The sequence below is a fragment of the Sordaria macrospora genome, chromosome 7 (assembly GCF_033870435.1).
Source record: "Sordaria macrospora chromosome 7, complete sequence".
Lineage (NCBI taxonomy): Eukaryota > Fungi > Ascomycota > Sordariomycetes > Sordariales > Sordariaceae > Sordaria > Sordaria macrospora.
Window position 1 is genome coordinate 283,026 of NC_089377.1, and position 24,883 is coordinate 307,908.

The 24,883-nt window shown below is 52.3% G+C and overlaps 8 protein-coding genes across 8 annotated transcripts; 3 read left to right on the top strand and 5 right to left on the bottom strand.

The window, feature by feature from the left end:
* Positions 1–283: 283 nt before the first annotated feature.
* Positions 284–1,592, bottom strand: SMAC4_03886 (uncharacterized protein). Its single transcript, XM_003347740.2, has 2 exons — positions 1,097–1,592; positions 284–998 (listed from the first exon to the last, which is right to left on the bottom strand). Exons 1-2 carry the CDS (start codon positions 1,113–1,115, stop codon positions 400–402), a joined length of 618 nt encoding a protein of 205 aa, XP_003347788.1. The 5' UTR covers positions 1,116–1,592; the 3' UTR covers positions 284–399.
* Positions 1,593–1,598: 6 nt separating this feature from the next.
* Positions 1,599–6,290, top strand: SMAC4_03885 (uncharacterized protein). The gene is made up of 2 exons (XM_066090016.1): positions 1,599–2,309; positions 2,448–6,290. Exons 1-2 carry the CDS (start codon positions 2,238–2,240, stop codon positions 5,250–5,252), a joined length of 2,877 nt encoding a protein of 958 aa, XP_065947652.1. The 5' UTR covers positions 1,599–2,237; the 3' UTR covers positions 5,253–6,290.
* Positions 6,291–8,126: 1,836 nt separating this feature from the next.
* SMAC4_03884 (uncharacterized protein) lies at positions 8,127–11,192 on the bottom strand. Its single transcript, XM_003347738.3, has 3 exons — positions 10,402–11,192; positions 8,999–10,280; positions 8,127–8,841 (listed from the first exon to the last, which is right to left on the bottom strand). The coding sequence occupies exons 1-3, from the start codon at positions 10,722–10,724 to the stop codon at positions 8,530–8,532; spliced, it is 1,917 nt and encodes a 638-aa protein (XP_003347786.2). The 5' UTR covers positions 10,725–11,192; the 3' UTR covers positions 8,127–8,529.
* Positions 11,193–13,181: 1,989 nt separating this feature from the next.
* On the bottom strand, positions 13,182–14,432 carry SMAC4_03883 (uncharacterized protein; the record flags this gene model as incomplete). The annotated part of the gene is made up of 1 exon (XM_003347737.1): positions 13,182–14,432. The coding sequence occupies one exon, from the start codon at positions 14,430–14,432 to the stop codon at positions 13,182–13,184; it is 1,251 nt and encodes a 416-aa protein (XP_003347785.1).
* A 517-nt stretch (positions 14,433–14,949) lies between these two features.
* SMAC4_03882 (uncharacterized protein) lies at positions 14,950–16,748 on the bottom strand. The gene has a single exon (XM_003347736.2). The coding sequence runs from the start codon at positions 16,618–16,620 to the stop codon at positions 15,181–15,183; it is 1,440 nt and encodes a 479-aa protein (XP_003347784.1). The 5' UTR covers positions 16,621–16,748; the 3' UTR covers positions 14,950–15,180.
* A 2,038-nt stretch (positions 16,749–18,786) lies between these two features.
* SMAC4_03881 (uncharacterized protein) lies at positions 18,787–20,587 on the top strand (the record flags this gene model as incomplete). Its single annotated transcript, XM_003347735.2, has 2 exons — positions 18,787–19,267; positions 19,394–20,587. Exons 1-2 carry the CDS (start codon positions 19,103–19,105, stop codon positions 20,585–20,587), a joined length of 1,359 nt encoding a protein of 452 aa, XP_003347783.1. The 5' UTR covers positions 18,787–19,102.
* Positions 20,588–20,654: 67 nt separating this feature from the next.
* SMAC4_03880 (uncharacterized protein) lies at positions 20,655–21,194 on the bottom strand (the record flags this gene model as incomplete). The annotated part of the gene is made up of 1 exon (XM_003347734.2): positions 20,655–21,194. The coding sequence occupies exon 1, from the start codon at positions 21,159–21,161 to the stop codon at positions 20,655–20,657; it is 507 nt and encodes a 168-aa protein (XP_003347782.1). The 5' UTR covers positions 21,162–21,194.
* A 291-nt stretch (positions 21,195–21,485) lies between these two features.
* SMAC4_03879 (uncharacterized protein) lies at positions 21,486–24,040 on the top strand (the record flags this gene model as incomplete). The annotated part of the gene is made up of 2 exons (XM_003347733.2): positions 21,486–21,681; positions 21,856–24,040. 2 exons carry the CDS (start codon positions 21,486–21,488, stop codon positions 22,671–22,673), a joined length of 1,014 nt encoding a protein of 337 aa, XP_003347781.1. The 3' UTR covers positions 22,674–24,040.
* Between the last annotated feature and the right edge of the window lie 843 nt (positions 24,041–24,883).

Below are 24,883 nucleotides of genomic sequence, written 5' to 3' on the forward strand. Positions count from 1 at the left end.
ACAACAACAGGACCGGCAGGGAGAAACAGTACTGCCCGGTAAAGATGACCTGCTTGGCCGAGAAGGGTGTTGCTGAAGAAATATGGAGGATGGGCCGACAGAGAGGATTATGCTGGAAGACGAGAAGACAGTTATGGACTGCATCACGCATCATGAGACACGAAAGGGATTTCACATGTTTACTGGCTTCTGTTTCGTTATATCGATGACATGGGAGAGGATACAGGTACAACAGCACTGCTACTCCTATCGGCATATAGGCCTAATAGACGTCAAAATCATGCTTGCTTCCTCGTTCTTTATGATCAAAAGTTCAACGCCTTATATATATCATTCAGCGCAATTCCAGCCTTTGAGCCCTTCCAATCTTTCCAATCCTGCCCATCTACCCATTTCCCCTCAAGCATACAACCCATCCATATCATCCTCTTCTTCCTCATCCTCCTCTTTCTTCTCAACAACAACCTCCCTCCTTTTCCCCACCTCCTTCCTACACATCGGACAAGTCCCCTTACTCCTCAACCACGGCCCCACACACTCAAGGTCAAACCGATGGCTATGATGACACGGCAGCTCCACCACGAGACAATACTGATCATCCAGATACCTCTCCGCGCAAATCGGGCATTGCTCGTCCTCCTTCAGCTTCTTCCTGTCTACCCTGTCAAGCCCGTCCAGAAACTCTTGCGAGACGCCCTCGATTTTCGTGGGCGGGTGGAGAACGTCTTCTTGGAGAGTGTCGACTAAGGACTCGAGGAAGGAGCGGTTTTCGGGGGTGGGTGCGGAAGAGGCCAGTACGCCCATTTGGTCTTGCACGAGGCGGTAGAGGGCGGCGAGGTCGACGGGGTTGGCGGTTGCGTGGGGGTTGTTGTGATGTTGGTAAGAACTGGAGGAGGTGGAGGACTCGGGGTTGATGTTGGAGAGATGCGAGGTGAAGGTTGACATGTCGACTTTGCGGCGGCGGGGGCCCGAGGAGGAGGGCTTGATGTTGTGTTCAACTGTGAGGGGAGGGGTGGGATGGTTAGTGATGCGCCGGGAGGAGAGGAGCTTGTGGGAGCGAGATGGCGGATGGGAAATAGGAGGTGAGAGGGCGTACCTTCATACTGGGTCGCCATTTTGAATAGTTGTATGAGCCGAGGCGGTGTTGACTATGTGATTACGGTGGAGGATGAGCGACGTTGGTTTCGGGTGGTGGTGGTGATTGTTGGAAGGTCGAACTGAAGCTGCTCAGCTCTGGAGATTGGAGTCTGCGGGGTGTTGAGGTGACACCGACGCAATGCTGTTGGAGCTCGGAGAGAGTCCGTTTGGTTGCTGTTGGGTCACGAGAAGATGACTGGCAATGATCGAGGGAACGGAGAGTACCAGTGTCGCAAAGTTGAATAACGTGTATATATCTTGGGATCTCGGTTGAAGATGGAAGAAACAAAAAAGACTGGACTCGTTAGGAATAGCTTCGGCGTGGCAGGCAGCTCGAGGTGACGCGGGGCTTTGGTCCCCTGGAAGCATCCACTGAAGACACGCGCGTGCAGAATGGCGCCTGTCACTTGGTTTGACGGAAGATGTCAGGTGGCCCGTGCCCCCACATCATTATGCACCCCGGACTTTGTGCCTGACAGCATAAGGGGATAAGCTTTTTGCCTGCCATAACAATCCTGGACATTTTCCAACTCTGGGCGCTACAAGTGCCGAATAGCGTTCCCTTTCAAAAGACATCGTCATTTCACGATTTCTCGGCAGCATCTGATCCAATATTGAAGCTGCTCTTTTCCCCTTTTCGTGTAACTTGAGTACCAAACGCTGTGCCACTAATCCACAACGCGGCAAGATGTGATTGCCCTTTAACTCGGACCCAAACATGGCCCTGAGTTACTTTATGTAAGTATTTCATAAAGCTACTTTTCCTGTTCTGTTGATTGTTTCTCTGAATGGATGGGAATGACATCATGTTCCCCATTTGGTAGTGGTTGACCCTTCCCGTCTTTCCCAAACAAATTAGCGCTCCAGCCCACTGCATGTTCTTGTCCCGTCCTCTCCTGTGTGTTCAGGTACCAACCAATCCCTTTTCAGTGACAGGCCCAGCCCCTTGAAGCCCGTTTCAAGCCTGATCCCTTAGTTTCGTCGGGCTTTGACATCCGATATTTAAGCTATCTTGGCCGTGCTCTCTCTTTTTCATTCCAAAGAAAACATAAAACACCATTGATTGTCACTCATTAGGGCGAGAGTAACAGAGAGCAAAGATGCCTCCTCTAAACACGGCGACGATTGGCATGGCCGTCACGCCAACAGTCGTCTCCACCCTCTTCAGTCATGTAAGTCGTGCATTCATAACGGAATCATCCCATCTTACACTTCCTCTTTCATCCACATCCACCACCGGAAGAAACCTTAATCTTTTTCATACCCAAAACAATCCACACATGATCGCTCGCTAACAGACCCAAAAACAGTATCTTAACCGCAAAGGAGTCCGCCAAAAACCCACCGAGCGACTCTCCTACGACGAAGGCCTCCACCTAATCCGATCCTTCCTCGACTTCGCATCCTCCCGGCCCGTCGAAGAACTCCAGGCCTTCACCGGCCAATGGGTCCCTCATCCTTCTTGGGTTCGCGTCGACGAGGTCGAAATCCCCCAAGACAAACTCGCAGACGCCGCCAACCTTCTCCACGAACAGCTCGGTCCCGAAGGTATCAAGCGCGTCGGCGGCCGCGACTGGTGGCAATGGCGCAAACCCAAGAGCCCCATGATGGCCGAGTGGATCGAGATGAAGGCCGACTACGAAGACCGCAAGAAAAACGCCGACCCGGGCAATCGTGTTATGTTGTATGTTCATGGAGGCGCGTACTTCTTTGGTAGTGTCAATGAGCACCGCTTCATGATTCAGAGACATGCCCGAAAGCTGAGGGCCAGAGCGTTTGCGCCCAAGTACAGACTGGCGCCACAGTTCCCGTTCCCGTGTGGAATTCAGGACTGCTTGGCTGCGTATCTGTACTTGTTGACGCAGCAGGAGCCAAAGACGATTATCTTGGCGGGCGATTCGGCAGGTGGTGGCATGGTGTTGTCGTTGTTGGTGATTCTGAGAGACCAGGGCATTCCCCTGCCAGCTGGTGCGGTTTTGATCAGTCCTTGGGTCGATCTCACACATTCGTTCCCCAGTGTCGCGGGAGATTGTCCACTGGATTATGTCCCCCCTCATGGGTTCCATCATAGACCGTCTAGGGCATGGCCACCACCTGATGAGGATGAGATGGAGGAGCTCAAGAAGATTGCTGTCGAGCAGAAGAAGGGCGACGGCGTGAAGGAGGGCAGTTCAGATTCCAACAGCGGCATTCCCACCATTGGCGACGTTGTCGACAAACCTACTCGGTTGTCACTTGCGATCGACGGCCAACAGATCGATATCAAGGAGCAGATCCAGATGTACACCACCAACGAGATGCTCAACCACCCACTTGTTAGCCCAGTTCTGCAACCGACCCTCGGCGGTCTTCCTCCTCTGCTGATTATGACCGGCGGGGCGGAGATCTTGCGAGACGAACAGATTTACCTGGCCCACAAGTGCGCCCACCCCGAGAAATACCTCCCACCCGACGCCATGATGGACGACCACGCCTGGGCTCAACTGAAGCAATACCCACCAACCGACGTCCAGCTCCAAGTCTGGGATGACCTGTGCCATGTGGCTCCTACTTTGAGTTTCACACGGCCAGCGAAATACCAGTTCCGAGCTATCGCCCAATTCGGCGCCTGGGCACTAGCCCGCGCTCAGCGGAGGGATATTGACATTCTCGACGATGATGACGTCTCTGTTATCTCCGGTCACTCCGGCGGGGATGAATCTGACGAGGACATCCCTTCACCCGCCGTTGACCCAACTGAGCCGAACCTAGACCCAAAGCAAAAGCCCAAGAAAAAGACCAACAAAAAGGTCAAGAACAAGAGGGCCAAGACGGTTGCCGAACTGGAGAACGAAGCCAATGCCGTCGGCAAAGCAGGCGACCCCCTTCCGCCCTTCCACCACCACATGATCCGCCAACGCGTCACCACCACCGGCCTGATCCTTCCTCTCCCCGAACATTCCGACCTCCCAGCCTGCTGCATGGACAGAAACGCCATTGGCCAAATCAAAGCCGGCCCGGTGCGCAAGTGGCTCGCTCACAAGAAGAAGTTCGATTCCCGCTTTGCTTCCACCAAGTCCAAGGTGCACAAGCAGAGAATCAAGGACATGCGCGAAGGCGGCTATGAAGTCTTCCCCAGCGGCGACGTTCCCCCTCCCTCCGCGCTCGCAGGCCGCAGAAAGATTGGCCACCGCGAAAAGGACCAGAAGAAGGAGAAGAAGAGTTGGGGTCTGTCACTCTGGGGCGTATGGGGCAGCAAGCACGACAAGATGACCATGGAACGCGGAGAAAAGGCCGACCGCGCCGCAGACCGGGATGTTACCACCAAGACCGTCCAGGGCGCCGACGGCGGCGAGGGCGCTAGGAGCTACACCGATATCGAGAACCAGGAAGGTACCGGCGTTCAGGGCAAGACAGCCGCCGGTGTGGATCGTCCTGGTCTCGGTACCAGACCGTCTGCTGCCTCAGGGTCGAGGTATAAGAGTGTTGCGGATATGGGGCAGACGGGCCCTCATGAAGAAGATGAAGACCACGAGAGGGCACATATCGATGAGATTCTGGCTTACCGCAAAGGAGAGCTGGAGGAACAGCATCATGAGGCCCCGGAGGTCGGAGCCACGGGGAAGAGGCCGATTGTCGATGGTCTGGCAACTCCGTTCAGCCTGGGAAAGAAGGCCGAGACGGCTAGTATGATTACTCTGCAGAGTGGAAAGAGTAAGATGACGACCGGTACAAGTATCTTGCAAAGTCCGCCGGGTACCAGTGGCAGCGCTGGTGCGTCGAGGGACAATTTGTCTTTGATGCCCGGTGCTGATGACTTTGCCTCTGCTGAAGTTGACGGCAAACAGGCTGGCGGGAGTGCATTGAAGCATGAAGTTATCGTCAATGGACACAGCAAGGAGGAGGAGGCGGAGAGAATTGTCCCCCAAGAAGCCGAAGTTCGTAACTATGCCACCGCACCACTGGACGCCACAAGGGGAATAGGCATGTCGTTGCCTACTCCTCTCACTCCTGGCACGCCGGGCACTTTGGGAAGCAGACCCGGGTTGGATCGGTTCGTTACTGCCGATGAGTTTATGAGCAGTAGTGGTGCTCCTACTCCTACGGCTAGTCAGCCCAAGCTTAACGGGGCTTGATATTTGTTTTGGGGAGTGGTTTTGCAGGAGTGCGTTTTCTTTTGGTTTTTGATATCCCGACACCTGAGTATGTGTTTGGTTTGCTTGCTCATTGCTACTGTTTTTGGTCTGCTACAGACACAATGTCGAAAGATACTTGGGGCGAAGTGGAGGGAATAATGGGTGATAGTTTGAGTTGGTTGAGTTTATGATACCACTGTATTAGTAGCGTTTGTTCTTGATATTCTCGTTTCCAGGCCTGCACTTCCAAGTTTCCATCGTTTCAACGGGGTGCTCTGATCTTGTTATCGCTCTTGTTGTTGGCGATATGTAATGTTCTATTCTATGTGACGAGGAAGGAGCCGGCCGGAGTGGGAATGGCAAGAGGGAAGGAACAACCACGGAAACGGGATGCGAGTTTGCGCTCGAATGATTTTGGGTTTCCCAATTTTTCGTTTTCTCGAATTCCCGCTTCCTTCTCCTAACTCAACTTCCTCATCATGATGAACATCAGCGACATCGGATCATATTTCTCACCGTCGACTATCGGTCTCGCAGATCTGCTCATTTCTCATTTTTTTCCCAAGGGATCGTGACTCAGTCCTCAGCTGGCGGTTCCTTGCAGATCCAAAACCCAGTTTAACAACTCCATCCACATATTCCCGAGTGGCTTTGATTCCTTGTGGAAGTGCGCATTAACACTCGAAAATTTTATCACCACATGCAAGGAAGAAGCCCCCCCCAGATGCAAACCCTCCGACATCGTCACCAACAGACCATCACACGAAGCCAGAATAGGCAGTTGACTAGACCTTGGCCATCATGAACCACACCCTCGGGCCGCACTAGCTGGGGTGGTCGCCGACGTGGCGGCCCGTTCTAGAGACTGAACCTAGGAATACTACCAACAATGCCCTTTTGTCTTCTCACCCATGTCTTCATGGCATGAAAGGAAAAGTCTTATAGGAAAGGGATCATTCTCGTCAATCGCAGGGCCCAATGTGAGTCGAATCCCTCTTCCATTCCTTCTTTTTCTCCGCCAGAAACGCCAAATCTGACAACCATGCCCGTAGCTTCAGCATCATCAACTTCCCTGGTCGCCGCCTCCTTTACACGATCTGTCCTCGGGCCTCTGACGACAACCTTCACGGCTCCTTCCGACTGTACACCATGTTACGAGTTGCTGGACGTAAAGCGTGGCAATACGTGTAGAGCCTATGCGGAGGACTGCCTGGGCACACCGCGAGCATCCTGTCTCCCACAAGCCTCAAATGCTATATCCAACGCCGAAGCGCCATGGGGCTTCTACTCGCTGGGCCTAGCTTGTCCGGGTGGATGGACAACGCAGGTCCTACCATCAGTCATGGCCAGATGGAGAAAGATGGCGGGGTGGGAAATATTGTCAACGTCTTGGAAGCGGGGGAGACGGCTGGGTTTTGTTGTCCGAGGCAAGTCGGTGAAAACATGAACAACGCAAAGCTTCTAGTTTCCGATTCTTTCAACACTTCAAACAACCAGAAACTAGCATTCTGGTATCATCAGTGGCTTCAACCTCGAACTAACGTACCTCCCTGAGCCAACTCGAATCGTTGCGCCCATGTGTTACTCCAGAATGGAAGCAGGCACCTACCGAGCATGGGGCTGCGAAACGAACTTTGACGGAGAAGGATCAACAAGTTTCCAATACTCCGCCATCGTCACCAATGCCGATTTCGCCAAGTGTCTGCCTCGCTGCCCGGTATTCGACCCGCCCCTTATCGCGACCGCAACGAGCCAAGCCCCCGCTGTCCAGTTGGTTTGGCGTGAAAAAGACCGGAATACTGTGACGAGCTCAGATAAATACGTCGAGAGTGATACAGTGACTGGGGATACGGAACTGAGGACAACGGCCTCGACGGCCATTTCTACTTCGCCATTGGAGTCAGAGTCAAGCCAACCGTCTGACCAAATTACCAGCGGATCAAAATCAGATTCTGACTTATCTGGCTTGACACCAACAGGACGAATCGTCATATTGAGCGTGGTCATTCCAGTCCTAGTTCTCCTAGCAGCTGCCATAGGGATCTGGTACCGTCGAAGGAAAAGAGACAAGCGCGACGAACAGCGAAAGCAACTCGCCGACGAATTGTTCACTTACTACACAAGAAGGGTCAAGACCCTCGCATTCAACCTGCTCCACCACCACCAGAACCAAAGGTTCTCGCCCTTGGGAATAATGACCCACCGGAAGCTAAGGCGGAACTTGACGCCATTCACACCGCGCGAGCAAGGATTGCGAAGCATCCGAGCGAGAACTTCATGGACCCGAGGGTGGAATTGGACGCTGTGGCGACGGCGAGGGCTGCTGATGAAGAGGCGAAGAGGAGGACGTGGGAGAGGCAGGAGTTAGAGGGGTCGGGGTCAGAGTCTGGAGCAGGAGTTGCGGACGTTAAGAAGTGACGATGGCCTCAGCAAAGGAATAGGACTGAGTGTCTTTGTCAAACTGAGCTCCCGCCATCGTCTATTCTGTGAACCCAAGTAAACCCATGTGAAAACCTTGAACGTTCAGCCCACGGCACCCTTACCACTGCCGCAAACATTGGACGACAGAACCCCTCCCTCCTTCACCCCTTCACCCCGTCCCCCGGCCGCCCGGCATGGCGGCACTAAGCCAAGGTGCCCTGTCCTACCGCAGGCACAGGCACAGGCACCATATAAGGTCCGCCATCCGACCCCTTTAGCACAGCGGAAGGGCCCACAGTGGTCTCATGGCCCAGTGGTTAAATGTACCGACCCCGTTGATGAAAACCGGCTATCTCGTTGGCAATGGTCTTTCGTAGGTTAGCTGGCGCATGCTGGTTCGATGCCAACACAGTCTTAGGCGCGACCGAGCTTTTTGCCCTTTTTTGATCTGTTGCTAGATAGTTGAAGACATTGGAAATGCCATTTGGCATTTTCCTTTGCTTTTGCGCTCTTCCTGGTACTAAATAAGAAAAAACGAGGGGGTCTTTGGCGATGGAAAGGGTAGATAGGAAGTAAGTAGGGGAGACATATGGACCTTACCGACGTGCACCTACCTACGGCCAACAGCCTAGACGCACCCATCCATATATACATGGCTTTCCAGACACGGTGGATACGAAACTAATTGAGGCTTGATTGGACCTTTCCAATTGTGGGCTCGAGTCGACACTCACTCATCAACAGACAGATATCCATGCTTAGGAACGTTCGTATACTATTCGCTGTCACGTTATATCCAAATCAGCTACATACCTCCTTCACCACCTATGGTACATGTACCCTGTACGTACACCACCTACGCATGCCTAGGACCAGAAAACCTCTTCTTCTCCCTCCCCTTCCCGTTTCCATACCCGTCGTCATCTCCATACCTCCACACACCTTGCCCTTCCTGGTGTCCACCTTGGTGGTGGCCGTGTCCATTGTTCTTTCCGCCCCGGTCGCCGCCTGAGCCATAACCTGACCCGGAACCGGAACTGGAACCAGAACCCGACGACGAAGAAGAGGGCTGGGTCTCACGTCCCTTTGCCAACCTGAGGGGGTGGCACTCGGTGTTGTAAACGAACTGGTTTGTGCGATCAGACTTGACTTGCCAGGGGTCGTCCTCCTGTTTGCTTGTTAGCATATTCCTCACATTTGACTTCCCCCCACTTCCTCTCCATAACAATGGCAGTCGTGGCAACAAAGCAGATCCTCTTGAAAAGGGGGAGAGGGATAAAGAGAAAGTGGAAAGAGACCAAAAAGGGCAGAGGGCAACAACTCACATCCTGAAAAATCAACCAACAATACTTCAACACCTCCGCAAACCAAAAACTTTCCTGGAAATCCGTCTTGCTCCCCCCTCCCCTCTCATTAACATTATCCACGCTGCTATACCCCCTGTCCTCAACGCTCGTAGTCTCATTCACCGCGAGAAAAGCCGCCCACGCCCACTCCCTATATTTTTCGTCGCCAGTCGCCCTCCACGCATAATACATACTCTCAATGACTTCCGGCCTCAAAACATATTGTCCGTTGGTAATCCAGAACCCGTTTTCCTCGTAGAATGCCTTTTTTTCAGCTGACGGAGGGACCGGGTTGTTACTGGCGTTTAGCGGCGTGCGGGAGTCTTGCCAGGAGAAAAGTTCGGGGCCGATGCCTGTGGTTGTGGAACTGTAGGTTTCCGCGCAGGACTTGACTAGTTCGAGACCAAACTCCAGATATTTGGAGGAAGATAAGGTGAGCCCGCCGAGGATAAAGTTGCCGCCGTCGAAACAATCCAGGTGTCCTGACGAAAAGCGAAGGGTCTTGTTGCGCCAGCCTCCGAGAAAAGTTAGGTCCGGGCGGGTACTAGGGTGCGAAGCGATGTATTTTATCGAAGAGTCGGCAGCCAGTGTCCAGCGGTCGCGATACAAACTAAACCGGTCTGGGTCGTACAAGTACATCTTGATCAAGTACTCGTAAAACGAATCAGTCCCGCCGCCCCAGCCGCCTGAGCTATCGACGAATAGACCCGTGGAGATATCAACGTTTGTTCCCAGCAGGCCCGGGAAAGGTTCCGCAATGGCCTTAGGTTGGGGGTTCAGCAGAAAGGACTCCGCGCGCTGGGCAAGTCGCGCGTAGGTGCTGTTGCCAGTGAGGTCGGAAAGACGCGTCCATTCCAGCACCAAGGTGCCAATGGTAGCTATGCCGTTGGTCTTTTGACCAACCCTCCTCGGACCGGTTTTCGGGTCGAAGACGAGCACGTTATCGGGGATGCCGGAGGGTGTGTCGAATGCCACTGACAGTGCGTCTGCCAGTGAGATGGCTTGAGAGAGGATAGCGTCTGTTTGTTTGGAGGTGAAGTTGAAATCGGGATCGGAGACCAGAGGAGGGCTCATCAACAGGTCGTAGGCGGAGAGAAGACCGCCGAGGTAGCGGATGGTGGTTTCGAAGAGGGAGATTTCTGTGGAGGTTGTGGTGAAGTCGATTTTGGGGACGTAGGAGAGGATTTGGGAGACGACAGGCCAGTCGCGCATGACGAGGGCGGTGGAGAATGCGTCGATTGCCGAGGCGCCCCAGCCGTTTCTGTGCATTGTATGAGCATCTTGATAGTGAGGGTGAGAGGGGAAGGGGGGTGAGAAGGGGAAGTGATAGGGGCGAGAAGGGGGGAAGGAGATGAGAAGGGGAAGTGATAGGGGGAGGTTACCGGTCATCTTCCCAAGAATTCGACACCGGCTTCAGCGAATCATGCGGAAAAGCATATTTGTAGTAACCATCCCAAGAGATCCGAAAGGCCTGTTTGACGGCATCTCGTCTCCCCTGGTTTGAGACAGATTCAGCTTGAGACGAAGCTGCAGCAGAGCTAGAGTCGACAGTCCCGATGTGCTTCTGTTGAGGTTGCGGTTGAGGTTGGGGGAAGGGTGTTGCAGTGACCATGTGCACTTGGGTGAGGGTGAGGGTCAAGGCACCCGCCAGGAACGCTGCCGTCTTGGGATACATGATGTTGCCAGGAACAACGCTCGTGAGCATCAGACCTCAATTGGTCTTGTTGAAGGGAAACAGTGACCTTTTTTGTCAACGGTCTTCCCCGAAAGTGGACCTTGGGGGCTCGTGTAAACCGCAGCTCGCCAAGACAACGAAGACGCACGAGTAAGATGATGAGTGAGTTGAGTGTCAGTCAACGAACGAACGACTGAGGTAAACAGTGAGGTAAGAGGCGATTCCCACGCGGTCACTCTGCAGAAGACTCAGGAAACGAGGCGGAGGTTGGTCTGTAGGTAGGTGACAAACCAAGAGAGGGGGTTCAACCGTGGCCGTGCAGTGCAGTCCAGGCACGAAGCGAAGAGCAAGGCCCAGGAGGTGGGAGGTGCATGATGTATATACTCGGTTCGGTTTCCTTCGAATCTGCCAAGCCAAGGCCCATCCATCTTGGGGTCGCTCGGGTCGGTCCAAGGAATGAGGGGAAAATATCTCTCGGTCTATTCACACCGATTCATCGATCAACAACAGCAAGCATTCCTCTTTGTTGACATGGGGTCTTGACTCTTAAGGGGTGGCATCAGAGACAGTGACTACAAGAACTGAATCTGGGAAGGAACGACAACCAGTTCCTGGATGTCCAGATGTCATAAGGGGTCAATCATTTCTTGGTTTGGCCAATTGGGGTATTGTTTGGAGTTGGAGAAGGAGGCCGGCAATCGGGTAGACGAGGAGACGAGGTAGGCATGTGCCTTATGCGGATGCATGTCTGGATGTCTGAGTGTCTACACTGCATACCGGTACATATCGCGCTGTGTTCGTTGGGTTGTATGCAGGACAATGCAGTGCATCTCGTTGTTGGGTGCAACTTGCAGTCTCCTACATGAGGGTGGCTTTGCGGCCGGTTTGACTTGAACGTGTTCGACCTTCTCCATTGACGATACTGAGGAGTCGTGAAGGTTGGTTAATATCTTCAATGTCTGAGAAATTTAAACAGAGTAGGATTAAAGGCATCAAGAGGCATTGTCCCGTGCCCCTCTCATCTGCTTTCACCAAATACTACCTACACTGTAGAACTGGCGGGCGGGTGGTTGTGTCAATTCATGACGAGAGGAAAGCTGCACCGCCAAGGTTGGAAAAAGATCTGCAAAGCTGAGTGATGTGCATACACAGGACTGACGGGGCTTTGTGTTTTGGCGGGGAAATGAACCGGGAATGGAAATAGGAAAGGGATCTGGAGATATCTTGACATCAATGTCCCCAAAGCCCAGATCCCTTCCGGAGTTATGGTTTGTCTGAAGCATTATTTTCATGCTATGTTGGGGTGCTAAAGGCAAGCTGAACTCGACCTTATTGGGCTAATTGGTCGATCTGCGAAGACCTTCCGGTTTGGTAGGAGATTGTCGGTATAGTCGGTATAAGAGCGGTATATCAGAGACTATAGGTGAGACAAGAGTCCCACAGACTCCAACTCCAGCCCCCGCCATCATCATGACCGCTAGAGATGTTGGAGATCAGCATGGACCGCTTAACGACGTTTCGACTGAACCATATAAAGCGAGGTGCCAATACCGGGTATAGAAAGGTACCCGATTCTTGTTTTTTTCATGAAAATATTGTAACCTGGAGTCAGGATGGAAAAGGTCCGAAGGAGGTTTGTATGCTCCAAACTAGAGCACCCGTCCAGAGTTCCATCGCATACAACAACACAATACATACGAGATGTCGTGTATCGTTGCTCCAAACGACACCCAACGATATCAATCAATCCAGCTGCCAGGGCCAAATGATGCATTTTCCTAAACCATCTACCCACATACTAGCGTGCGTAAACAGGTGGTTGGATACTAGCTGCGTAAACGGCCCAACGGTCGTGCATTTGAGTGCATTTGATATGTCTGGTAATTTAGACGTGGTCACTCGTCTGATTTTGACATACTCTTAAGACAGAGACATAGAAGAAGGGCTGAGTCTTGGGCCTTATGGCTCAGTCTATCGAACAGCCCAGAAGGCATGCCGCTCGAGTTTGTCGTGAGACAGGTGTTCTGTGCATGACTTTACCGTCATCTGTTGTTGTCCTTCGTGCCCACGCGGATGTTGGACGTTGTGTTAAGATGTTCTTGTGGTCTGTGGTCCCGGACCTGCAGCGAGCCGCAAGGTGCCGCACATTTCTTGTGAGGGGTAACGGTGTTGCTGTGGTGTTTTGACTGTCGGGACATACTCGTAAGATCATTGGGATGACATTGAACCGGGTGCGAAGATGTTGCTTTGTTGACCGATGTGCCGATGCTTCTGGTGTGAATGCTGAGTAAGTTGCACTATGGCTTAGTATTTAAGCGCTGCACCGTCAGCACGGCGAGTAAAGATATTCCGTCCGTCATGTCGTCGATAGAAGAAGATTCAAAGAGATGCCCGTAGTAACTCTTTCCGCGTGCTTGGGTGTAACAGACACGCTCTTCTTTCATGGCACCCAAACAAACGTGTTGGGGAAGTTTTGGTTGGTGTACCTCAACCTCCTTGTCTCAACTTCGCCAACGCAGCAGCAATTCCACCGCCGAGTTCCTCTTCCTCTCGTCTACGAGCAGCCACGGCGGCAGTAGTGGAGGTCGAGCCCGAAGTAGCCATAACAGTCTCCATCTTATCCAGATCATCGTCCTCCGGCCTGTGTCCGGTAGTGCCAGCCCTGTTCTGTGTCCCACTTCCGGTCCCCTGCTGCCGTGCCTGTGTCTGCGTCCGTGATTGTGTCCCGCTCTCCGAACCAACCACCCTTCCAAGTCCAACATCCACCGCCTCCTCCAGCACCTTACTCATTCCCTTCCCCTTTCCCCCACTATCATCAGTCACAGCCTTCCTCCCCTTCGCCTTCCCAACTCTGAACCCCCCCTCCACCGCCCTCCTCCACCCTTTCACTTTCTTCTCCCCCCACCCCTGCACCTGCCCCAACCTCTCCTCCCCCTCCGCCCCCGTCCCCGTCCCAGTCGTAGCATTAATAGCACTCCTCAAGCTCCCAAACGTGCTCACCAGGGCAATCGCATCCGTCTTATTAACGCTCCTCGGCACCGTCACAAACTCCACCATCTGCTCCGCATACGTCCTCTTCGTCTGGCCTCTAATCGCAGCAGCGCTGGCATGTTCATAACTTTTGTAAAGTTCCAGGTACCGCGCCGCTTCCTGCGCTGACCAGCAGAGAATAACAGTTACGTTATTCACTAGCGATGTCTTGGATAACTCGCGGAGAGGTTCCTCGTGGTTGGGGATGTCGACTAGTGTTAGGAGAATTCGTAACGAGTATCGGTTTTGGAGGGCGCGGATGCGCGTGTAGATGTATTCTGGGTGGAGACGGTGGTATTTGAGTGAGAGGAATAAGCAGCAGGTTGTGCTGCCGAGAACGTAGTCGGAGGGTATGTCGCTGTATTCCCAGGCGGTGGATTTGATGGATGCGAGAACTGGGTTGCCTTTTTGGCGCGGGGAGACGAGGATGGAGGAGCTGGATGAGGAGCGGGCGCCACCTGGGACAGCGACGCCGCCGGGGAGAGGTTGGGGCGTTGGTTGGATTATTCGTGACGAAGAAGAGGAGGAGTTGGAGGGAGGAGGTTTGTCGAGATGTTGGGGGGTAGGTTGGACGACGCCGCGGCCTGGTGGTGGTGCTTGTTGTGGTGGTGGTGGACGTTGGGGTTGGCGTTGTTGTCGTGCTGCTGCTGCTGCTTCAGAGGCAGCGAGAGCTTGGAGGAGGTCGGCGTCGTCGAAGTCGTCGTCCATTTTGTTTAGTATGGTGAGCCAATACGCGACGAACAATCGCGAATTCGGTGATGATGGAAATGGAGATGGATGCGCCAAGATCTGGGGAAGCCTAGAATTGAAGATGCAGTGGTCGCGATGCGGGGACAGTGTGTAATACAGTAGCGCCATTTTGATTACACAGTACGCCACGAAAGGGACAATGACGTCAGTGAATATGTTATGAATGTAAACAAACCCTTCATTTTTCAGCATACCATTTATGGGCAAGAACCGTGATGTGATAAAACTAGTATATAAGTAGACAGACAACTATCTCCGATCATAATGTCGAAGAGTACTATGTACAGCTCGGAACGGATGTCAAGGCGAAAGCCCGGCTACCATAGCCGTGATGGTGGAGAGGATCGAACACTTCGTTGGGGTTGAGGGTGAACATTCCCCTGATGCTCTTTTCGCCATCGCGAGCTCTTCGGGAGATGTGCAGCGGTCATGTAACAAGGAGTGGTCACGAAAGGGCTAAGGAGAAGATTTGAACGCTAAATCATTGTCCATCTATTATCCGCTATCTAGAATACCGAAAGCAATCTTAATTCATAACCAGTTAACTCCAAACTTCCGACCCAATGCATCCATCTGTCTTTCCAGTTTCCAGGGTATAATCTTATCCAATCCTTGCAATCCTTCCGGTCCCTTTGTCCTCCATCCCAATGCCAAGTCTAACCACCAGTTCAGTTGTCAATCATAAACCCCTTCTTTCTCTTCCACTCTACTCAGAAACATACCCATCCTCATCCCCACTATAATTACACTCACTCCCGTTATCATCCCTAACCTCGAAAGCCTCCTCACTCAACTCATCATAAATCTTATACAACGCACTCAACCACGTCTCCAACATGGCTTTCACCGCCTCCTTCTGCTGCCCATCCACCTCCCCAAACTTCCCTTCCTGGAGCAACTCTTCCCGGAGTTTCTCATACCCCTCAATCATCACCCACACTTGAAGAGCTGACGTCTCCGTCGACAACTTCTCCTCCTTCTTCCCCCCCGTCGAGTTCCGGTTTTGTCGATGTCTCAAACCGGGCATCAAATGCGCTGATAGGTCTCTGGTCAAAAGGTCGAGACAAATTTGTAGGGAGAGATCTTTCTGGATTATTGGTGCCGGAGTAGGTGATGGTAGAGGGAAGTCGGAGATTGAGGGCGAATGAAGGGAGGCGAAGTCGGGTTTGAAGTAAACGGTTTCATCGTCGAAGGATACTAGCGTGCCGTTGTCTGATCTCGGCGAGGGTTGCGGTCGTAAAGGAGTTTTGGGCGTTGTTGGTGGTTTTGTGAAAGAGGAGAGTCGAGGGGAGATGTTGAGTGCTGAAGGAGCGAGCTCCAAATTGTGAATGCCGGTGTGGCTGTTGCGGTGGCCATTTCCGTTCCCGACTGAAACCTGACGGTTGCGAGTGGTGTTCATTCGTGAAATTGGTGGTTGGGACTGGGCCCGTCGTGAGGATGAGGTGGTTTGTTGTCTCCTCAGCTGCTCTCTGGAATATGTCGGGTCTGAGCGGGCGTGGGAGAAGATGGAGGAGTTGCGAGATTCCAGAAGGGCGCGAGATTCCTCGGCGATTTGTGCAACGCTGGACCGCTTCTCGTCTGCTAGAGCGTTTCGTGGCCGGGGAATGTTTCCACTTTCTAGTTGGCCGATGAAGGAGATGGGTGTCTTTGCACAGCGTCTTGGTGAGCCTTGAGAGACCGGGGACGAGGGATCACCACTGCTCATAGATGCCCGGCGGTCGGCATCGCTGATGGCGAGGTGGGAGAGCTCGGGAATGATCCTGACGGGTGAATCGGGGTTTGGGATATCTTCTTTGGGTTCTGGTTGTGTCTGTGGCTGTTGGTTCCTGTCGTACCGTCGAGGCCGAGGAGGTGTCCGCGGAGGAGAGTGCCATAGGTATTCTGACCATTCCGGCTCCCTGATTCCTGGTGTTACTGTCACAGGAGGTAAAAGCGGTGGTGTAGCTGTGATGGGACTGCTGATGTCGGCAGTGGTGATGTGGTGTTTTGAGGATTTTCTCTTGCTGTATGTGTCTGATACCACCCTCCTCGGTTCGTCGGTGCGTTTTGACTTGGAGACAGATTTTTGAAGTTTCCGCCTCAGTTTCGGGACCTTATTGGTGGTCATGAGGTGGAAGGCCTCTCTTGTTCGTTCCATTCCCGTCATTGTGTGAGTTGTATTGTGGTAATTTGACGATCAGACAGAAAACAACTTTCTGGTGATGGTCAGTTAATATGGGAAGAGATATTGTGTGCAACACTGCCGCGGTCATGAAAAGGGGAGTTCATATTCAATGGTTTTTCTCCGTGACCTCAAACATAGCGAAGGCTGGTTGTTGGGTAATATGACGTTGGAGTGTCCATCACTCATTTGGTAGTGTGGATGGAGGTAGTGGGATGGGGGAGGGGGGGGACCCATGACGATTTCCCATCCAATGCCAAAACCGGATTTGGCTTCACTCACAGGGCTGGTACTGTAGAGGGTGCTTGTCCAGGGTGACCTGTCAGAATTAGCCAAAAAGACCCTGAACTGACGCATGTTGGTAGACATTGAATCATTCGGCTTTCCTGGGCTTCCAGTCAAAGTCTAGAATGCCTTAAAAATGGTGATACTGGAACCCTTGAAAAGCGCCGATGACCTCCACTCCCCGTGTCATCCAAGCTTTCTGACGCTTTTCAAAATCCGGTCCTTACGAGAGTTGATCGAATTCCACAAAACCGATGATCGCGTACACGTGTATTCCACTTATGCAGGGACCAAGATATATAAAAAGCAGGCAGCCGTCATCGTAACGGTCATCTCGAACAATGACACCGACGGGGGCCCACGGGGGAAGGTTGCGATGTTGACATTGTGATAAGAGCTTCCGATTTGCTCAAGTCAGCTCCATCATTTCAGCTGAATCAAGTCTCGCCGGTCCATATATCATGGGGCCGCTTGACGAGTAGCGTTTGCGGATATGAGAGCGTGTGTGCCTCTTGAGACAGCCATTGTCGTGTGACTGGAGCTGGTGATCACGGCTTCTTGGCTGGAAAGAGGAGAAAGTCAAAATGGAGGTTTCAGGATTCGCGAAACCACTGCCAAGGAAAAGGCATTTGGTGAAGTGGGTCAGTTGGTAATTGTTAGCGCACTTCGCTATTTCAACCCTAACCCCAGAATACTGTGTCAATGACAGTGAGGTCATGCCGACATGTTTACCCCCTGCTGGAGAAAGTCCTGATAAGCAATTGTTGAAGAATTTCAAGTTGATTCCTTCAAGACGAACACAACCATCGGTCTTGATGCTTTGACTTATCGAAGTGCCAGGCACTGGAGTCGTCGTGTTACTTCCGAGATGTCCAGGAAACAACAATCGTGAGATCAGAGCCTGGAACAGTGGGACTATGGGCAGGTGACCCAACAAAATCTTCTAGAAAACTTCTATGGACATGGAAGAAGACGTTGTGAAGCGGCGAGATCGACCTGGGTCTTGACTCGTGGTTCAGTGCCACATGGAAATCGTCGGAACAGGCCGATATCGCTTGACTGTCAATCGGCTTTGGCAGGGACAATCATTGGAGGTTTGCCCTCTTCCATCCTGGAGTATATCAACACTGATTGAGTTTATTGTTTTCTGGTTTTTATAGAAGTAACAGTCGTCTTGTCCAACGACTGGCCACTCACTGACTGCCCTTTGCCATTGAGAAAAACAACCCGACAAACATACTCTTTGCACAGACACAAACACAGACGTCGTACCTCGTCCGCTTTGACTTTCTCGTGTCATGACCCTGTTGGACGATCCGAACGCGGCCACTGACCAGCGTTCAGATAGTCGCCAATTGCTTGGCACCGTACCTGAGAAGACGTCCAAGAGTCTCCGGAATGACGATTTCCACGTGTATTTATGGTAGTGAGCAATGACTCGTGCGACTTACACGACTTGCGGTGTTCGGTGACAATTCGGTGGTGACGGGTTCAGAAGACCCGACACTTTCTCCTTGAAGCTGAATATACTGGGCCAATCACTATTTCGAACCCGAACGAAGCTTGTGATTTCTTCATGTCTGCTGACTTTGGGAACCTTGATAGCTCGAGTCCAGAATCCAAATTGAAAAAGGATGAAAGATGATAGGAACGGTTCAATCCCATCAATGGCCCCCACTTGCAGAAGCTAGGTTTGTATTTATCCATCAATCAGAAGACTCAATTGCTGACGATGATCAGTTGTTAGGCCTCAAAATCTGTTAGATTAGTACACAAAACTGAGCCTAGTTTGCAGACATAATTAAGTACCACGCTAACTGAGATTCCCTCGGCTAACCCCACCATGCCCCTCACAACCGTCCCCTCTTCCCCAGTTTTCCCCAGTTTACCCCAGTCTCCAACGGCTCAAGATGACCGACGATGACAGCTTTTTGGGAGTTGGGCCTCGCAAACGATGAGCCGAAACCGAGACACCATTTCCCTTGGTTCGAGGAACTGCTGTTCAGTAGACTGAAATACAACTTGTTCCCAATTCCTTTCCTTTCTCTTCGTGAATCAGCGGAAAGCATTGTGAAGGAGTTCAGTTCTCACGTCTCTTCCGGTCCTGCACCACCATCGGACCTCTCACCTACAGCAGCTACGATAGACATACCACGAACAACTTGAACATAACGCAATCGCAATGTCGGAACAACAAGAAATTACAATAACGGGCTGGACAACCCGCGATGTCCGCTTCCCCACCTCTCTCGACAAGACCGGCTCCGACGCCATGAATGCCGCTGGCGATTACTCTGCCGCTTATTGCATTCTCCAGACGGACTCAAAGTATACCGGACATGGCATGGTTCGTTTTCCTCCTCTCTTTCATATCTGTTCCACTCCCACACCCATATTTCGTTCCCATTTCCAATAGAAAAGCCAAACCGAATCAAAAACCAAAACACCACAAACTAACAGACCGTGCAAACAGACCTTCACCATAGGCCGTGGCAATGACATAGTCTGCGCAGCCATCAACCACGTAGCCGACCGCATCCGCGGACGCACTTTATCCAGCCTCGTCTCCAACTGGGGCCAAACCTGGCGCCACCTAGTCAACGACTCTCAGCTCCGGTGGATCGGTCCCGAAAAGGGCGTGATCCACCTCGCCTTGGGCGCAGTCGTCAACGCCATCTGGGATTTATGGGCCAAAGTTTTGGGAAAACCCGTCTGGCGGATCGTGAGCGAGATGAGTCCGGAAGAGTTCGTCAGGTGTATTGACTTTAGGTATATCACTGATGCGATTACACCCCAAGAAGCGGTGGAGATGTTGAAAGAAACGGAGAAGACGAAGGGGGAGAGGATCAGGGAGGCGGAACAGAGTCAGGCGGTGCCGGCTTACACGACTAGTGCCGGATGGTTGGGGTATGGCGAGGATAAGATGAAATCTCTGCTCAAGGAGACGATGGATAAAGGGTACAAGCACTTCAAGCTCAAGGTCGGCGGTTCCGTGGAGCAGGACAAACGCCGCCTAGGGATTGCACGGGAGGTTATCGGCTACGACAAGGGCAACGTCCTAATGGTGGACGCCAACCAGGTGTGGTCGGTCCCCGAAGCGATCGCGTACATGAAGGAGCTGAAGGAATTCAAGCCGTGGTTCATCGAGGAACCGACCAGCCCCGACGACATCCTGGGCCACAAGGCCATCCGGGAGGCGCTGAAGGAGTACGGGATCGGTGTGGCTACCGGCGAGATGTGTCAGAACCGGGTGGTGTTCAAGCAGCTGTTGATGAGCGGGGCCATTGACGTGTGCCAGATCGACGCGTGTCGCATGGGAGGGGTGAATGAGGTGTTGGCCGTGTTGTTGATTGCGAAGAAGTATGGCGTGCCGATTGTCCCGCATTCTGGGGGTGTCGGGTTGCCGGAGTATACCCAGCATCTGAGCACGATCGATTATGTGGTGGTTAGTGGCAAGAAGAGCGTGTTGGAGTATGTGGATCATCTTCATGAGCACTTTTTGTATCCGTCGGTTATCAAGGATGGGTATTATCAGACTCCTACTGAGCCCGGGTATTCGGTCGAGATGAAGGCCGAGAGCATGGATCGGTTTGAGTATCCCGGTGGTGAGAAGAGCTGGTGGAGGACGGAGGAGGCTAGGCCCATTCTTGAGGGACCCAAGTTTTAGACAAGGCAAAAGCGAGCAGCGTAGCGATAGATTGAATTTATGCGTCGGTTGGTATTCGTCTTCCTGTTCACTCCTTGACATGCCCCGCAGTCGCAACCTCCAGAATCTCCTTCTCCATGCCCTCAACATGCACCACCTCGATTCCCGCATCCTTCAAAGATTTCCTGCCCGTGTTCTCCTGAACAAATTTCTCCGGCTCCAAGATCCCAACATAGACCGTCTTGATGCACCCAGCCATCCTAAGCACCCTCTCGACACATGGCAAGTTCCCGCTCAAACGTTTGGAGCAGGGCTCAACGGTGGTGTAAAGTGCCAAGTTCGAGGGAAGTACCTCAGCCAGCTTCTCCTCGGAAACACCATGTTGTTGAGCCAGTTTCATGAAACAACATTGCTCGGCGTGGGTGTTGCCCTCTAGTTCCAAGGTGTACCCAGTCGCCAGGATGGTGTTGGAGGGGACATCCACGACCACGGCTCCAACGCGGTAGTTTGTTGGTTTTGGTGGAGACTTTTGGGCCAGAGAGAGGGCAAGGCGCATGTAGGCCTTGTGGTCTCCTGGTTGGATTGAGGAAGTCATCTTGATTTATGGTTGGTGCTGGTGATGTTGAGGGAAGGAGAGATGACTGTCAACAGCTGGATTGACCAACATCTCGAAGTACAGGTACCGGCCGGCCCGTCACTGCCCCGGGCAGCTGCCAAGGTGTCCGTCTCGCGCGACATCATCAGCCCCACCTCCAGATCCGCGGACCCTTGTTACCCGATAAGATAAGCCGCGTCGTCGCGTCTCCCCGGATCATTGTTTAATTGTTTAATTCACCAACTGAAGAATCCGTCGCATCGCATCACCAGAAAGCACACATTTGCGTTTCTACGAAAAACTGTTGTACAGCTGGACATCACGATGCCGCGCCCTAGCAAAAAAGCCGCGAAACCTCCTTCCGAGTCTGGCTCCGAAGATGACCACGACGAACATGACCTCTCCGATATCGAAGAGCCCCCCACCATCGACCCTTACGAGGTCCTGAGTCTCGAGCGCGATGCGACTGCTGATCATATCAAGACCGCGTATCGGAAGGCTGCTTTGAGGAATCATCCTGGTATGAATCGTCTTTCAATCCATATCTTCTCATTCCACCTTGTCTTTCCCGCCCTCGGCTTTCTTTGCCTCCCTTCTCCTCAGTGCGCCCGCTTGGAATGCTCAGTTCTCTTGCGCCGCTTACCCTCCCGTACCTCCCTCACTCGCATTAACTAACCTCCCATCTCCCCAACAGACAAAGTCCCCCCCTCCGAGAAAGACTCCGCCACCCAAAAATTCCAAAAAATCGCCCTCGCCTACGCAATCCTCTCCTCCCCCACCCGGCGCCAACTCTACGACACAACAGGCTCAACCTCCGAAACCCTCTCTCAAGACGATGACTTCAACTGGGCCGAATACTACGCCTCCTGCTTCGCCGACTCCATCTCCGAAGCCACCATCGAGGCTTTCGCCAAGACCTACAAAAACTCTGACGAAGAACGAGCAGATGTTTTGTCTGCTTACACCGAGTTTGAGGGCGACATGGATGGGGTATATGAGACTGTCATGTTGAGCGATGTCCTGGAAGACGACGAGAGGTTCAGGACTTGGATCGATGAAGCGATTGAGAAAGGCGAAGTGGAGGAGTATGAGAAGTATACGAAGGAGACGAAGAAGAAGAGGGCTGCAAGGGTGAAAGCTGCGAGGGGCGAGGCGAAAGAGGCGGAGGAGTTGGCTAAGGAGTTGGGAGTTTATGATAAGCTTAAGGGTAACGGCAAGGGTGGTGCCAAGGGAGGCAAAGGCAAGAAAGATAACGGCGAAGATGCTCTGGCTGCGTTGATACTGGCTAGGCAGCAGAGTAGGGGGAACATGTTTGACAAATTGGCGGAGAAGTATGGGGCTAAGCCGAAGGCGACGAAGGGGAAGGGAGGCAAGAGGAAGGCGGAGGAGGACCTGGAGCCGCCCGAGATTGATGAGGAGGAGTTTCAGAGGATACAGGCTGGGTTGGGGAAGGGCGGTTCTGGCTCTTCAAGTGGTGATAGGGCGAAGAAGGGGAAAAAGAGGAAGGCTTAAGCATGGAAGCTGAGTGGAGTGCTTGATTGCTCAAGTCTGATCCTTGATGGATGTGAAACGGTCTGCGGAGTTGAGGTTATGGTCCTTTCAGTGGTTTTGCTTGTTGTCTTGCACATGTATGGTGTTCTGGTTATGGTTATGGATGTTTCAAAGGATACCAATCGAGCGTGGGAAGATTTTTGACCCTTTTCAACTTCAGCAAAACTACATGTATTATCAAGGACAAAGTCGGTGATTGCTGTCAAATTCTGGTTGCACGCATTGGCAACATCGAAATATGATTTTTCTTTCTTTCTTTGGTGTAAGTTCTTTTCACGCTCATAAAGCTCTTGCCAGATGCCAGCATCGAAGCGAACCTGGTAGTTCATCAGGTACTACATGTCTCCTGGTTTGCGAACGCTTATCACAAGGATCACAAGGTAACTCGACCTGTTGACATCAGAACACTACCCTTAGTTATTCTCCGATTCCTCAAACTTCAACTATCGAAAAACATGAACGAACAATGTTGAGATAACGTCGAGGCAAAGACTTGAAGGTTTGACATAACAAGGCCACCGTGCCACTTGAGCTCGGCCGTTTCTATTGACTGTGCCATCAGCAGGTCAAACTCATGGTCGATAGGACCCAAGCAGGACGATCGTCTTTTGACCGGTTTCGAGTCTTAAACACAAACTAAACCCTAAATTTTGCAGTGTCTACACGGCGTATGATCCCTTAAAACTTCAGCCCAACGCGAGACAGACCAAACCAAATCCCATCAAGCATCCCATCGGACGGTCTAACGGTGCCGTACTTCGGACAAGACCCGAGTTCGGGAGTTGGGAGAGTTGGGGTAATCCAAGGGTCTATTTTGCGCAACCTGTGCAACAGTATCAACCACTCGGAGAACTGCACGACCGTGCAACCGTGCAACAGTAGCATGAACCTAGAATTGATGTTTTGTATTCCCATTCAGCTTGCTTGATAAGAACGAGCCGAACCTGAAGTGCCGGGCAACAACCTAAATGGAAAGTGAAGTGATGATAATGTTCTTGGTGTTTTGGTTGAGCTGCGCTGTCGAAGTCGACTGAAAGAACAATGGACTTAACCCCGCAGAAACAGACGATAGTGGAGTGCTTTAGTGACTAAATGCCCCGCTTCAGTGGATCAAACTTGCGCTGTAAAAAGTGGAACAGAGTCCAGAACTCCCGATCGAAAAGAACGTGTGGGCCTTTTCTCCAGGTTTTTGTCGTTCTTGGCTTTTTCTCTCCTCTCTTGTCTTCCCTTTCATCTCTTCCTCTTTCTGTTATCTTTTCAGTGCTCCCGTCACTCGTATCAACTACAACGAAGGTGATATCGCGTGTCGAAAACAAGAACAACGCTCGAAAGCCAAGATGTGAGATCAAGTCAGCTGCTGTCCCGTCAGTCAAGTCAGTCAAGTCAGCAGAGCAGCCATCAGCAGCCATGGCTTCGAAGGCGATCCAATCGATGTCTCCAGCTACCCCAATCCAAGATTCTAGGGTCCCGAGTTCTAGACCGCCATAGACCCTTTTTTTTACCATTGAGCAGTTTGAGGCATTGTCGTCGACACCATTCCGCGGGCTTACACTACGCTATCGACAGTGTATGGATCCGAGTTGGAACTTGGAAGTCCAAGAACTGTATTGGTATTACACACACGCTATCGGATGAATAGCTTAGTATGCTAGCAATGCGCCAGTAAGAAACAGTTTCAGCCTCAAGTCGTGCTTGTGCGAGACAACAGGGTGTTTCCCATCCCTAGACACATTCCAGCTCTCTTCTCCCCCATCCAGGCTCTCTTTCTATCGGTGTGCCAGGCATGTGAAAGGGAAAGGGAAAGGCGAAAGACAAGGTGGACAAGATCCGAACAAATGCGCATCTCTCGCTAAAGCCCAGCCCAGCTCACCCTGTCCAGTGACCAACCAACCCCCTCCACCTCCTCTATGAGTGGTGTTCCCTCCATGTCCATGATCCTTCCGCATACTGGAATGACTGCAATTGGATCCTTCAAGCCCCCTCCCCGGCTTGGACACCATCACGTGGAGTGCACACACAACACACTACCCACCTCCTCACAGTGCTTTAGCTGGTGGTGCCCGCTTACATTGTACATTGTACAGTCAGGAATGCAGCCTCTACGGGAAAGGATCAGAAGGAGGCGATGATACCTCATCATCAATGGATGGAGTGATTCCCAGGGTCCCGGG

Excerpts from the sequence above, each read along its gene's own strand:
- SMAC4_03885 (XM_066090016.1), top strand. The coding sequence starts at position 2,238 with ATGCCTCCTCTAAACACGGCGACGATTGGCATGGCCGTCACGCCAACA. Across the intron at positions 2,310-2,447 it reads TCTCCACCCTCTTCAGTCAT|TATCTTAACCGCAAAGGAGT; the intron begins GTAAGTCGTGCA and ends ACCCAAAAACAG.
- SMAC4_03884 (XM_003347738.3), bottom strand. The coding sequence starts at position 10,724 with ATGCTCACGAGCGTTGTTCCTGGCAACATCATGTATCCCAAGACGGCA. Across the intron at positions 10,281-10,401 it reads AATTCTTGGGAAGATGACCG|AAACGGCTGGGGCGCCTCGG; the intron begins GTAACCTCCCCC and ends TACAATGCACAG. Across the intron at positions 8,842-8,998 it reads GTTGGTTGATTTTTCAGGAT|GAGGACGACCCCTGGCAAGT; the intron begins GTGAGTTGTTGC and ends ACAAGCAAACAG.
- SMAC4_03882 (XM_003347736.2), bottom strand. The coding sequence starts at position 16,620 with ATGACGGGAATGGAACGAACAAGAGAGGCCTTCCACCTCATGACCACC.